Raw genomic sequence first — 14052 nt, 5'->3', positions numbered from 1 at the left:
TCATGGTGCTCCTTGCCCAGGGAGTAAACTTTTTCACCTGGTATTTAAATAGAGATGCATGGGGCCCTGGGGGAGTGGGAGGGGGGCTGGGCCAGCGGAATGGAGTCCCGCTGCTGGAGAAGAATCTGGGGAAAAATATTTTTTCAGGAACATTATTTTTCCCCCTCAATAGGAAAAAAGCCTGTTTATTTAATTGAAAAAAAATTTTTTTAAAGTTCTTGAGCCTTTAGATATTTTTACGTATACATCAAAATGTTATGAGCACACTAAAAAATACATAAAGAATTTTATGGACCTAAACTAACAAAATATATTTAGCTCTGTAAGAAGTGCATAGTGGAAAACAACAAAAAAACCTCATGAATTTTCCTTTTTACTAAATATATTTTGATCCCTTCAGAAGTTTTGGTTTTTTTAACTTTCAGCTTGAGCATCATAATATCTGAGTTCTTCCCATGTCTCTGCACTTTAATTGCCTGATTAAAAGATCGGCAAAAGATACGAACAGACACCTCACCAAAGAATACATACAGATGGTGCATAAGCTTATGTAAAGATACTCCACAGCATTGTTGGGGAGTGTCAAATGAAAACAACAGGGAGACACACACACCTACTGGAATGACCAAATCCAAAACACTGACAGCACCAGATGTGGGCTAGGGTGTGGCGCAGGAGGAACTCCCATTCATCATTAATAGGAATGCAAAATGGTAAAGCTGTTTTGGAAGATAACCCAGTGATTTCTTGCAAAACCAAACATATTCTTACCATACATCCATACATCCGGGCAATCATGCTCCTTGGAGCAAATCAATTGAAAACTTAGGTTAACACAAAAACCTGCATGGATGTTTATAGAAGCTTTATTCAGACTTGCCAAAATTTAGAAACAACCGAGATGTACTTTAATAGGTGAATAGATAAGCCATGGTGCATCTGTGTATTAAAATAGTATTTAGTGATAAAAAGAAACAAGTCATCAAAACACATAAAGACACAAAAGAACCTTAAACGCATATTACTAAGTGAAAGGAACTGGCCAGAAAAGGCTACCTGTGGTGTGATTCTGATTTCTGACTTTCTTTTTTTTTTTTTTTTTTTTAAAGATTTTATTTATTTATTTGACAGAGAGAAATCACAAGTAGATGGAGAGGCAGGCAGAGAGAGAGAGAGAGAGGGAAGCAGGCTCCCTGCTGAGCAGAGAGCCCGATGCGGGACTCGATCCCAGGACCCTGAGATCATGACCTGAGCCGAAGGCAGCGGCTTAACCCACTGAGCCACCCAGGCGCCCCTGATTTCTGACTTTCTAACAAGGAAAATCTGTGGAGATGGGGAGAAGATCTATGATTGCCAGAAGTTGGGTTTAGGCAGAGGTGGAGAGGCAGAGCAGCGGATTTTCAGGGCAGTAAAAGTACTCTGCGGGGGCGCCTGGGTGGCTCAGTGGGTTAAAGCCTCTGCCTTCGGCTCAGGTCATGATCTCAGGGGCCTGGGATCGAGTCCCGCATCGGGCTCTCTGCTTGGCAGGGAGCCTGCTTCCTCCTCTCTCTGCCTTCCTCTCTGCCTACTTCTGATCTGTCTCTGTCAAAGGAATAAATAAAAAATCTTTAAAAAAAAAAAAAAAGTACTCTGCGGGCCGCTGTAATGGTGGATAGATACAGTCACCGTACATTTGTCCAAACCCACAGAAGGTACAACACCAAGTATAAACCATAATGTGGACTATGGACCTTGGGTGATAACGATGTGTCACTATCGGCTGGGGAGCTGTTGATGGTAGGACATGGTGTGAGTGTGTGTGTGTGTGTGTGTATGTGCACACGTGTGCACGCGTGCATGTGTTTGTAGGGAGGGGCTATGTGAGAACTCTTCATACTTTCCCGCAATTTTGCTGTGAATCTGAAACTGCTCTTAAAAAAATAAAGTCTGTTCATTTAAAAAAAAAAAATGCTTATGAGTGCTGCTTGCCAGGAATGAAGTAGACCATCGTCCCTTCCTAACAATAACATATGTACATGGGCAAACATTGGTGAGCCTATCAATACGCTCAGAATTCTTGGGAATGACCCGTCTACACTCCTGACCTTGCAGTCCACGCCATGCTCTGTTAGTCCATTTCAACCCCTTCCTCCCATCGCTCTGCCCTGCCTGTTGTCTTTCACAGAAGTCGGTCAGCTCTCAAGTCTCAAGCCCAGCCTCGTCTTGTCCTCAGCTGTTGGTGGCCATCCCGAGCTCTTGACCCATTCCCTTGCTCCCATATAGCAGCCTCCTCTCAGTGTCTCACGTCCTACCCAGCCTCCGAGAGCCAGCCTTCATCCCCTTGTCTCAGCATCCTCAAGCCCCCTCCGCATCTCACACCTCTTCCTCAAGATCCCTCGAGAAGATACCACCCAGGGAGACTGTGGTCTTGGCACACCTCAGTTAGGCCCTCTGCACATTAGCTGGAGCTCTCTTGGCTCCACAAACTGGGAAGCAGATTCTGGCTTCAGAGCTTGTACCTGGAAGTGATTTCCTGCTAACTGTTAACGCACACCTTCCCCCTCTAGAGGAACCAACGCAGCTCTTCGTCTGAAGTGCATTTCATGCAGTGGACAGAGTAGCTAACCATGAGGCCCGCGTAGTGATCACGGAGACGCAGTGGAATTATATTTCACTTATTTCAATAACAGGAAACTGGAGTTAAAATATGGAGTGTGCTTGCAAAATACAGGGATAATGAAAGGAAGGAGAGAAGGAAGGAAAGAAAAGAAAGAAACCTTAACATTTTATTGCTGAATATAAAGGTGAGCTTAAGGCGACTCTTCTGCTGTCTCTGCGAGTCGCTTGAGACGCATTCACGTGTGATCTTTAGAAATAGGCTTACCTTTTATCTCCTTTGTTTTTATTTGTTTATCTTACTCAGGACTGAAGACATCAAGGAAAACGTGCTGGCAGTTCTACTCATCGTCCTGGTCTCCCTTCTCGGATTTCTGACCTTGAACCAAGGCTTTTGCAAAGATGCGTGGGTGCTCCTCTTCTGCCTCGTCATGGCCAGCTGCCAGTACTCCCTGCTCAAGGCAAGACCACCTCTAATTCTTACCGTCACTAAGGTACCCTTGAAATCATGAGATGATGACACAGAGACTTCTGATTTCTGTTCTAGAGCGTTCAGCCTGACCCTGCCTCGCCAATCCACGTAAGTTGCAAATAACGGGCAAGGAGCTTGTCTTGTCTGTTTGTGTTAAAGATGGGGGGAAAAAACTTTTCAAAAGGCAGAATATATATCAATGTATGTAGAGTGAATATGGAAATAGAAATGAGAACTCATGGTTGCCAAGTTCAGGCTCCATCTGAGGTGTGGTGGGGATGGTGGTTGGGGGCAGGGGGGTAGTGACAGGATACAGAGGGTCTTTTCAAACCCGCTGGCCTCACCAGGGCCGGCCATACAGCCCAGGGTGGGGGAAGACTGGCCTCGGCCGTCAGCCTGCCTGCTTCTGTTTCCTGGTTCCTCCGCTGAATGTCGGACTCTGGGCGGGATACGTGTACTTGCCACGTATCTGTTTCTCTGCCTATCAACAAGGATAATGAATATCGCTCTGGGGATTAAATAATCTGTTTTAACTTCCTTTAAAATGGTACCCGGAGCATAGATGCTGAGTGAGCGGGACATATCATCATTGGTAACATCAGTTGTATAAGCACAGGTCATTCCGTTCTGTACCTGAAGCTGATCTCCTGTTCCACCTTTGCAAGAATATTGTTACCTTTCATCCACGCAACTTTGGGCTAACTTAGAGCAGAGCCTCTGGGCTCTCTGTACCGATCTGCTGGTACTCGGACGTCCTCCCACAAACATGGTTTCCACTGACCCACCTGCCCTGCCCCTGCAGGGTGCTGGGGGATTGGGTCTGGCCCAGTCCCCGCAGGTACCCCGGCTGCACACCTTTGTGCTGAACCCCTGCCTGGAGAACCTCTCAGCTCTTTGAGACCCTTCTTTCTTTTGTTATGGTGAGCTGCGTGCCGCCCCCCTGCAACCCTGTCCCTGAGCCAAAACCCTTCCAGAGAAAGAAAGCTCGATCTTCCCTCTATTGTGCTTTGAAAAAAAATTCATATCCAGGATTTAGGGCTGCTTTTAAGTCTATGATAGCTCATGTTTAGCCCATGGTAATTAAGAAAAGCTTATAATTGGACGATCACATGGCATACATTGCTATCTTGTTAAATTCCTCTGTTCCCCATAATTGGTTTACATATAATACATCTTCTTTTATTCCAGAGTCTGAATGTCAGGATAAGTAGAAGCAGCATAATTAGGGTATTAAGATGTATTGTTGTGATTATCGTCAGAAATCTGGGTCAGGTGGTGTGCCCAGAGATGCGGAGTTCTGCAGTCTTTTTGCTCCAGCCCTCCCTAGATGTCACATCCTCCTCCTGCTTCAGAAAAGACACCTTCCTTTCTAGTAATGGCACTTCAGTGTCACCACTTTCCTGGGCGTCTTGGGGGAGGGGTGTTAGATGCTATTAAACCCTCGTGTTTTGCATGTACCTTCCCCAATAATGCAGACCATGCTAGGAGAGGTGATGGCGGGGACGGCCCACGCAATCCCTGTGGACCTGTCGTGGTTGGTAGCAGCCGCCCTCTGTCCTCGCCCTGAATTGGGGTTATGGTGCCTTAACCAATCGAGTTCCTAGAGGGCTTGGTCAGCGGCCGTCCTGTATCAGAGCAAGCCTATGCACAGAGAGTAAGAAGTGACTTCTCTTACTGTCGTCGTTAGACATTGTGTGTAATATGATGTGCTCACATAGGTTTCTAGGTAGATTAACCCCCGATTCAAATTGCCAGCTTGCTGACAGTTCTGGAGGGGGAGAGAAAATACGGGAGGTATGAAATGGTTCTTCTTGCCTTCTGCCTGCGCCATGTGGGCATTTAGAAGGCGGATGCACGATCTCCAGTTTATAAATGTGGAAACCTCAGGGAGGAGGTGGTCAGGGGAGCAAACCAAGTCTGGCCACTGAGGTGGCTCTCGGGACCCGACTCCTGCCCTGGGCATCACATGACCCCAGGTACTTTCCTTCGCTGCGAGGGAGGGGTTATCCCCAAATCCAGTCAGTTCTTGCTCTTAGAGCGATTGGCTGAAGTTTCTTCTGTTTCCCTCCAGAGCACACAGGAGCCAGATTTTGAGCCAGTGGTTCGAGCCAGAAGATAGCAAAATAAAAACACTCTGTCTTTTTCAGATATAAATGCAGAATTAATGTCGTGCTGGTAGATACGGTGCAATAGACCCTGGGGGCTGACAGGGATGCATCTGGTTATAAAAGAAAACAGGTCTAGGTGAGCCGAGCCTAAAACACTTGATGGTCTGTGTGGACCCCAGCAGCATTTGAGGATCAGAGACTGGCCGCGCAGTAACGGACAATGAGGCTTTTCCCGGGCGTCCCCGGATCTGCACGCAATCTCACCAGCCATCACCGCTGCAGATCGCCCCAAAAGCGAAGTTCAGGAGGGTGTCTAAGAGGCAGCAAGAAACGGGCTGGTCCTGGGCAGAGCCAGACTTGGCGGCCTTCCCAGGCCCCACAAGGATTCTCAGTGGGTGTGGCTGGGGCAGCCCCTGGGAATCCATCACCCCTCCCCGCCCCCAGGGGATGAAGGTGGGCTGTGACCTCAGATGCCCCTTGAGCCACACTGGGGTAGCACGCGGGGTTGGGGATTTGAATCCAGCCTTAATCATGTACAAACCCGGAGATCTTGGGTGAGTCATTTCTCTGTATCTTGTTTTTCACCTGTGCAAGAGGAAATCATGAAATAGGATGGTGTGGGGATGAAACAAGACGGTGTCTCGAGCGCTCGGCCCGGCACAGTGCCTGGTACTGTGGAAGGAGCTGACAAATGTTAGCAGGTTTTTTTGTTTGTTTATTTGTTTGTTTTGGGGGGGGTGTAAAATACGGATAATAAGAGCAACCTCAGTTGGATTTGGTAAAGACCGAATTGGACAATACATACAGTGAGTCCAGCACTGGGCCTGGAATATAGTAAGTTTCCTGTTTCCTTGCCACAGTACAAACTCCAAAGAGCAAGGGCTGAACTCGTTATGTGTTCTGGTTGGTCAGCTCTGACTACTCTACAGGGAAGACATTTAGTACCACTTCTTATTCTATAAAAAAATCACTGGGAATGGTTTTTTGAAGATTTTATTTATTTATTTGAGAGAGAGACTGTGCATGTGTGTATGAGCGGGGGCGGGGCAGAGGGAGATGGAGAAGCAGGCGCCAAGCAGGGAGCCCGACATGGGGCTCGATCCCAGGACCCCAAGATCGTGACCTGACCTGAAGCCAGACTGAGCCATCCAGGTGCCCCAAGAATGCTTTTTTGTAAATAAACTTTTTTATTTTAGAACATTTGGGAAGATAATACAGAGAGTTCTCATATACCTTACACATTCATCACCATTAGTGAGCCCATAGTGACACATTATTAGGAACTAAAATCCATGTTTTCCTCAGATTTTTTTAGTTTTAACCTAATATCCCTTTTCTGTTTGAGGAACTCACCCAGGATAGCACACTGCTTTTGTTATAGTGACAGCTTCTCAGACTTTCCTTTTTTTTGGATGACCTTGATGGTTTTGAGGAGTAGTGGTCAGGGATTTTGTAGCCCACCCCTCAGCTGGGATTTATCCGACGTCTATGTTATGATTAGACTGGGGTCATACACCTTTGGGAGCAAAGCCATCCAGGGGAAGAGAGCTTTTCATCACGTCACGCTGAGGGTACAGACTGCCTACCTGACTTACTGCTGTCGGTGTTGACCTTGATCCCCTAGCGTTTGTCAGAGGCGTGATCTTGAATGACATATAAAAATTTTCTCAATCCTCAGTCCTAGGAATGAGAAGGTCAACTTAGTCTTCGTGGCTCTTGATTGAAAATGAAATTATATTTATCTCTTCAGTTATGTACTTGCTTTGCTCCAAAAAAGTGTTCTTTGAAGCCTGAGCCACTCTAAATGGCCTTCTTTGAATTCTTATCGACTGGATTTCTGCCATGAAATAGGGGCGGAACTTAGGTGACCTCCCTCCTGTCTGTCTTTCCCTGCCTCTGAGGGAGGTGCTGAGGCGGTGGGCCAGCGTGTAAGGTGGTGCAGGCAGAGCGATGGCACTCGGCAGAGGGGTACTGCCGCAACCGCCTTGCGTCCCTCTTGGCTGGACAAAAGCATCGACCCGTTTGTCAAGATTCATAAACCTGGAAGCTAGCAGGCTGGCCTTGAAAGACATCATTCTGTGAAATGAAATTATAAACTATATGAAATTATAAACCGAGCTTCCAAAAACTCACTCGCCTGCGCCTTTTCAATTGTTAAAGTAGTTGATCGGATTTCAACCGTATTTAAATGGGAATAGCATTTTAACAGCTGATAGGAGTTATTTGGCCTTTTGGTTGCTGCGTATCTACTACTGCCTTCTCTGAAATGTTTTGGGTTGCCCTCTACACCCCAAGAGGGAGTCACAGCCTACTCACTGGCTCAGTTTCTCTGCGGGCTCTGCTCTCCGTGGGCAGAAGCCCCCCACCCCGTGTTCCTTCTTTTGCTCCACACACAAGGGGAAATTGAAGCGTATCGTTAAAAATGCTCGGACGGCGCATTTGGGTGGCTTAATCAGTTGGGCGACTGCCTTCTGCTCAGGTCATGATCCTGGAATCCGGGGACTGAGTCCCACCTCAGGCTTCCCATTCGGCAGGGAGTTTGCTTCTCCCTCTGACCTTCACCCTGCTTGTGTTTTCTCTCTCTCTCTCTAAAATACATAAGTTTAAAAAACAACTTAAAAAAAAAATGCTCAGATGACTCTAAACGGACAGCTGAGTTACTAACCCTAAAGTAAAGAAGAACTTACCAACAAGCGCAGAGAGATAAGGTCCGAATCAGTGAGCCCGCACCATCGCTAGAAACTATGACGCAGCGAACCCCTGTGCTAGTGGTGGCGGTTCAAGGTCCCTAACACAGTGTCCCAGGCAGTGGATGGAGCCTGCGGTTATGGTTCTTACCCTTCTCCCCCCTCTAGAGCTCTTTAAGGGAAAGTCAACACCGAAAACTGTTGCTGATGCTGTCCCCCAGACCTCGTATTTGCTTCGCAGTATGTGTTTAAAGAATGATGGTTGTGGATGAAATTCCGTGCCGTCAGGCTGCGTCCCGGTGCCGAACGCTCTCCTCTTCCTGGTTCTTGTTGGGAGCCAGGATGCAGTGGCCAGCACAGATCCTCAGGCTGGGCGCAGATTTCTTAATTTGGCAAAAAATGAAGGCATAGAATGTGTGCCTCCGTTTACTCTTGGCAGAATGAGAATAATAAATACTTCTTAGCGTTGTACCGAGGATTAACCATGTGGGGCCTGGAGTGGGATACATGTTAGCTCTTGTTGTCCTGGCTGTTCACAGCAGCCAACAAAAATACCGGGTCCCTGAACATGGCCGGACCAGCAGGTGTGCAAACTCCATAGGTCCGAGGGGTCCCTTTCCTGCCCCACGGACCGAGGAAGCAGAGGACACCCATGTGTAACGCCTGGAGCCCACACCGTGGCAGGCCTGCGACCTTGTACGTGTGTGTGTAGGGGGGGAGCTGATAGGAAATCCAGCTGCACACGCAGACAGTCTCCAAGATGCCCACAGCTGAAGCTGTGGCTCTCCCCCAGGGTATTTTAAAGTTGAAATCACATGGGAAGCAGTTGGATGACTTGTAAAAAAGACTGATCAGACTTTAGCTGGCAGGATGAGTGGAATTTTTCTATTGGATGAAAGAAACATCCATCCTCAGGGGTCTGATGATTGATTCATATGTGAAAGAAGGAATTGGGGAGCAGGGGAGCGGATATTTGTAGTAGGCGTTGTTAGGAATTGAGAAAAATAAAAGTGGCATCTATGCCACACACCAGTGATACGCTTAGAATGGTTTAGGGACCCAAAGCCTGGGCCCGGAAGGGAAGCGGAGCTTTGGCATGATGGTGAAGGCAGGCTCTTTGCTAGTGAACCAGCCTCGAGTTCTGTCCCATAAACTACAATTAGGAAGGGAGCATTCCCCTGCCCATACATAAAGTTGAGCTTGGCAGATTTAAGATGATATCACAAACTTGTTCAAGACCAGAATTTCCATTCCTAGAAAATGTATTTTTAACCTTTTAGGAAAAGAAAGAATCAGGGCAAGAGGGAGGCAGCTCTTTAATTTTATATCCTAAGCAGTGTCATTTTGAGGAATATCTCATATGTTTACGCGTTTGTATATCAAGTAGCTGTCTATACCAACCAAGTTAGTTTGCTTTTCACTTGATACAAAATGCATTAAGATTTCACTTAGGCTTTTGTTTCAATTTTTTTTTTTTTTTTAAAACGCAGAAGTATTCCCATACCCACTAATCTATGACCCAGTTGGATTCAAAAGGAAATTTCGTAAGAGAGCAAATATTCCTTTCAAGACTGAGTCTGGACTCAGGGCCAAACATAGCCAGCCCCCACGGACAGCCTGTGTTTTCCTTCCTATTAAAAGATGGTCTCAGAATAGGACCATTTCTATTATAGAAGCAGTGGCAATTTAAATTGCATTTCTAAATATAACATGTTCAAGGCAATGACTTTAAATATTCACATCGAACCCATATCACTTTAATCTTTACTTTTTATACCCAAAGTAGTTCATGAGTTGCAAAGAAAATCCTCCCCCTAATTCATTTTTGTTGGTTTTTTTGAACCTTACGAATTGTGCATTGGTTTATGACATGTAAATTCTTCATTGGCTTTTCTCCTGGAAAATTTCATTTTATATCTTTTCCCTAATTTTTCTATCTATTCAAGGAGAAGAATAAAAATGTTTCTACTTATCCTCATAACAATATTTTGAGGGCTAAGATGAGACCTGTTAAGTTTTTGGTCTTCCTCAAAGGAAAATGTATATAAATGGTGAGTTTTTTTAAATTGGATTATTCCCTCTGCTATGCTAAGACATTTTATGCAATCTCTGCGGGTATAAATTTGCACCTGTGTGATCTTGCTTTTTAAGACAAGGAAATCAAAGCCCACCACTTATAATTCTCTTTCTTATTAATAGCAGGGTTCAAGGTAGACCATGTAAAGCAACCAATGGCTTATATTAGTTTTGCTCTTGAAATGAACAATACAAACGGATGTTTTGCTCTTGGGGAAGCATTGAATTAGATCTAAATTGTATCCAAGGATGGTAATTAAATTTTCAGCTAAGTCTTGTTGAGTCTGAAAGGCATAACATTCTTTTCGATATTCTTGTTCTTGTCAGAATAAGTATCCGAGGTTTTTGGTTTTTTTTTCTTTTCCTGGTGTTTTGTGTATGTGCATTATTGCGGGGAGGGGGATGTGATTTACGGCTTTGATATTATGATATGAATTACTGACTATGAAGCTTTTGTCACTTAATCAAAATAATAGGTACCATTCAGACATTGTGTTTGTTTTCTAGGGACACAACCAAATCATAACATATAGCAGACCAATCTATTTTTGTGTGCTGTGTGGCCTTATTTTGCTTCTTAATACAGGGGCCAAAGCCCGGCACCCTCCCACTTACGTTGTCTATGGCCTGAAGCTCTTCTCTTCAAGGTCCCTCCAGTCAGCCAGGGACCTCTTAATAGGTGAGTGAACTTGGGGACTGTGGGGAAGAACACAGAGGAGGGTGGGTACGTCTCCCTTTTATGTTCTGAATTGTTAGTGGGAGAAAACCTCCTGTGTGATTACTGGATGAAGAGATGTGCATTTCTCGTTTGACCTGTACACATTCAGAAGATGGTCTGGAAGCTGGAGCCCCACAGCATCCAGCAGCAGAATGATCCTAAAGGAATGTGGTGTCCGTGACCAAGAAGGCGTAATGCTGTCGTAGCAGAAGACCAGGGGCTGTGGTGCCTGGTGCAGGATACTGGGGGCTCCCCAGGGTCAGGGTGGTTTTGCCATTGGGTGGCGGTCACGGTCCCACCCATGTGGCACAAACACTCTGGCAAAGCCTGAGTGTGCATGGTTCTTATTCCAGGCAGCGTCCCGGATGTGCTAGGCACCCAGCCCGTCACTGGTCCTCTAGGCGCTCCCTAAGGTCTAGGCAGTGTTTCTTGTCAGGTGCTCTGTTTGCAAAGGGAACCTGCCCAGGGTCGTGGTTCAGCGCCTGACTGTTTGAGTTCCAGCTCTGCTACTTTGCTAGTTGTGTGACCTTGAGAAAAATTCAACAGTATATGGGGACAAAAATAATACCCACCTCTGAGGTCCGTACGAGTTTTAAATGATTTAGTACATGTAAGCCTGAGGACCAGGGCCGGGCACCAGGTGTTAGCTATTCTCATTGTCATTATCACTATTATGTGGAAAGGCTGGCCCAGTGCTGTCCTCAGCTATGAAGACATCACTGCCAGTGCTCTGAGAATTCTTGCCATGACATGCAAAGGTTGACACGCATGCCAGCCTGTGACTGGCTGTGATCACGTTGCCCAAATGAGATGATAAAGGGCAAGCACCAAAGACACAGCCCCTGTGAATATCTTACTCAAGAGGAGCTTTTCAAAGTCAGAGATTCCACATCATTCTTTCCCTGGCCCCCATGACAACTCCCCGAGTCTCTGCAGTGGGACTGGGAAGGGCTCCCAGACATGGCATATCCTTGTGTTCTTTATGGGTGGAAACCATGGTAGACATGCTGCCCTCTGACTCTCCTTCCCAACCACTATCTCCCCATTCTTCTTCCTACTGTAGTGGCAGTAAACTAGCCACTCCCCCATACGCAGCCCCCCACCAGCCCACCTTTGTCTGTGTCCTCTATATCTCTCTTCCTGTTACATCATGGGAGGGGCTGAGTAGCTCAATAATAGCGAAGGGTCAGGCTCCGTGCTTAGAGAATCTCTGAGCTCAAGTAGGAAACATGGAGTTGGGGGGTGGAATGGGGGGGGGGGCGAACTGATCCCATGATTAGGTTCCCAGGCTGTGCCTCTTGCCCAAGAATATTTGCTACTTACTACCCTCTCGGATATTTTTCACTTTATTTTTTTTATATTACTTGAAGTTCTGTCAGTTGGAACACACACACACACACACCCTGAGAAAGAATTTCGGAAACTTTTACCTTCCTATAAATGAACTGACCCAACTCCCTTCTGAGATGAAGCAATGAAAAAGTCAGAGTCTGAGTAGACACAGGCGCCCAGGCACAGTTGTGCAGGCTGGAGACCGTCCCTTCCTGCTGTCTTCTTGCCGACAGCAGTACTGGAGTCCAGAGGGCAAGGACCCAGGGGTGCCTGGGGATTAGCAGCAGAGAGGGCAGGAAAGCATTTTGGAAGGTGTTCAAGAAACACGTGTCCAGGGCACCTGGGTGGCTCAGTTGGTTGAGCGACTGCCTTCAGCTCAGGTCATGATCCCAGAGTCCGGGATCGAGTCTTACATCAGGCTTCATCATGGACTAATGAACACAAGTGTGTTTAAGTAGTAAGGAAATTAATGTACGGGTGAGCTCCACGGGGGGTCTGCTTCTCCCTCTGACCTTCTCTCATGCTCTTTCTCACTGTCTCTCTCTCAAATAAATAAATAAAATATTAAAAATAAGAAACACATGTCCATGTCAAAAGGTTGCCTCCTTTCTCTGCAGCCCACACTCAATCTTGGGTACCTCCTGACCATCTTTTCCCAGGATCTTGAGCATGGGTTAGTGTTGAGAGAGCTTTACCCAGAACAGGTCACAAGGATGTGGGGGTCTGACCTGGAGCCCTAACTACCTTGGTGACTCCTCGTCTCATCCCCATCCCTTGTGTCCCTGTTCTGGGTGCCCCGGACAACCTTGATTGTGCTAATTGATGGCCCATTTCCTCTAAGCTTGGCCCCATCTTCTCTGCCCCCATAACCCATATTTCCGTAGCACCAAACCATCTCGGAGTCGTCTGTTCACTTGTGATTATTTGGCTAATGTCTGTGCCCTCTCTAGCCTGTGAGCTGCTCGGCAAGGACAAGGCAGAGCCTGTGCCTCTTTTCTCACACCGACTCCCTGGCATCCCGTGTTGTGTCTGATAAATACAGGGACTAAAGAAATGCTTGTTGAGTGGATGGGCTAATGAACACAAGTGTGTTTAAGTCGTAAGGAAATTAATGTACGGGTGAGCGTTTGGAAGACTCATTCACTGTCATTCTCCGACTGGTCACCTCGGCCCTTACAGTGAGTAGGGACACGATAAGCACCTCCTGAAGGTGATTTGGAGAAAGAAGAAGAAAAGGGTGTCATACATTCTGTGTAGAAATTGTTTTTCTGTACACGGTTGTCTTTCATTTCTCTTTTTCTTTAATTTGCTTCTATAAACAAGCCAATGCCACTGAACACATATAGTTATTTGCAACAGCAGATTTGCCCTGGCATCAGAAGGCAAAATGTTATGAGGGCTCAAAAAGTAAGACCTTAGTGTACTTGGTAAAAGCCTGAGGTCTTACTTTTAGCAGAAACCCTTGTTCTAAAATCAGCTACTGGCTACATGTATTCTCATTTTATTTTTCTTCAGACCAATTCCGCTGAGGGGAGGAGATGAGGCAGGGAATATGGCCTTCCTTGTCTTTCTCTCTGGAATTCCCTTTTCCTCATTAAAGCTTTACCTTAAGAGATATTTTTGTCTGCTTGTCCACGGTAACAAGTAAAAATAGCGGTAAATAAGCGAGCAAGCCAGCTAAATGACTTCTGGGACAAAGAAAAATGGGAAAATAGAACAATAGCAATCCCCGTGGAGGGAATGTGTTAAACACACTAATTTGCACTGAGCAGGAGAAGATTGTGGAACGGATTTAGAGCCATTGGGAACAAGAGGAAGGCGACAGAGGTGTATCCTGATTTTCTGACTTGATGAGGGAAAGCAAGGGCAGTTCAAAGTCATTGATTCTCCTGTGTGGAGGCCCTGCACCCTCTGTCCCTTACTGCCACGGGATCTGTGTGTATGTGGCTCCCGCCAGGGTTAGGTGTAGAGACTAACAAGGAGAGAAGGAAAAATGAGTGAACAGAAGGTATTGGGTTGAAAGAGTCGTGTATGTTTCCTCTAGCTGCCATAACAAAGCACTCC

The 14052-nt window shown here is 46.3% G+C and overlaps 1 protein-coding gene across 1 annotated transcript in view; it reads left to right on the top strand.

Annotated features, from left to right (window-relative positions):
- The window catches only part of PCNX2 (pecanex 2), a 285897-nt gene that overhangs the window by 71649 nt on the left and 200196 nt on the right, over window positions 1-14052 (top strand). Inside the window, exons 11-13 of the mRNA XM_082718946.1 lie at window positions 2903-3056; window positions 3143-3175; window positions 10446-10617. Of these exons, the coding sequence (XP_082575072.1) occupies window positions 2903-3056; window positions 3143-3175; window positions 10446-10617 (359 nt within the window). The remainder of the gene's footprint in view (window positions 1-2902; window positions 3057-3142; window positions 3176-10445; window positions 10618-14052) is intronic.

The sequence above is a fragment of the Mustela nivalis genome (assembly GCF_964662115.1).
Source record: "Mustela nivalis genome assembly, chromosome: 2".
NCBI classification, from domain to species: domain Eukaryota; kingdom Metazoa; phylum Chordata; class Mammalia; order Carnivora; family Mustelidae; genus Mustela; species Mustela nivalis.
This window is presented reverse-complemented; position numbering and strand designations above follow the sequence as displayed.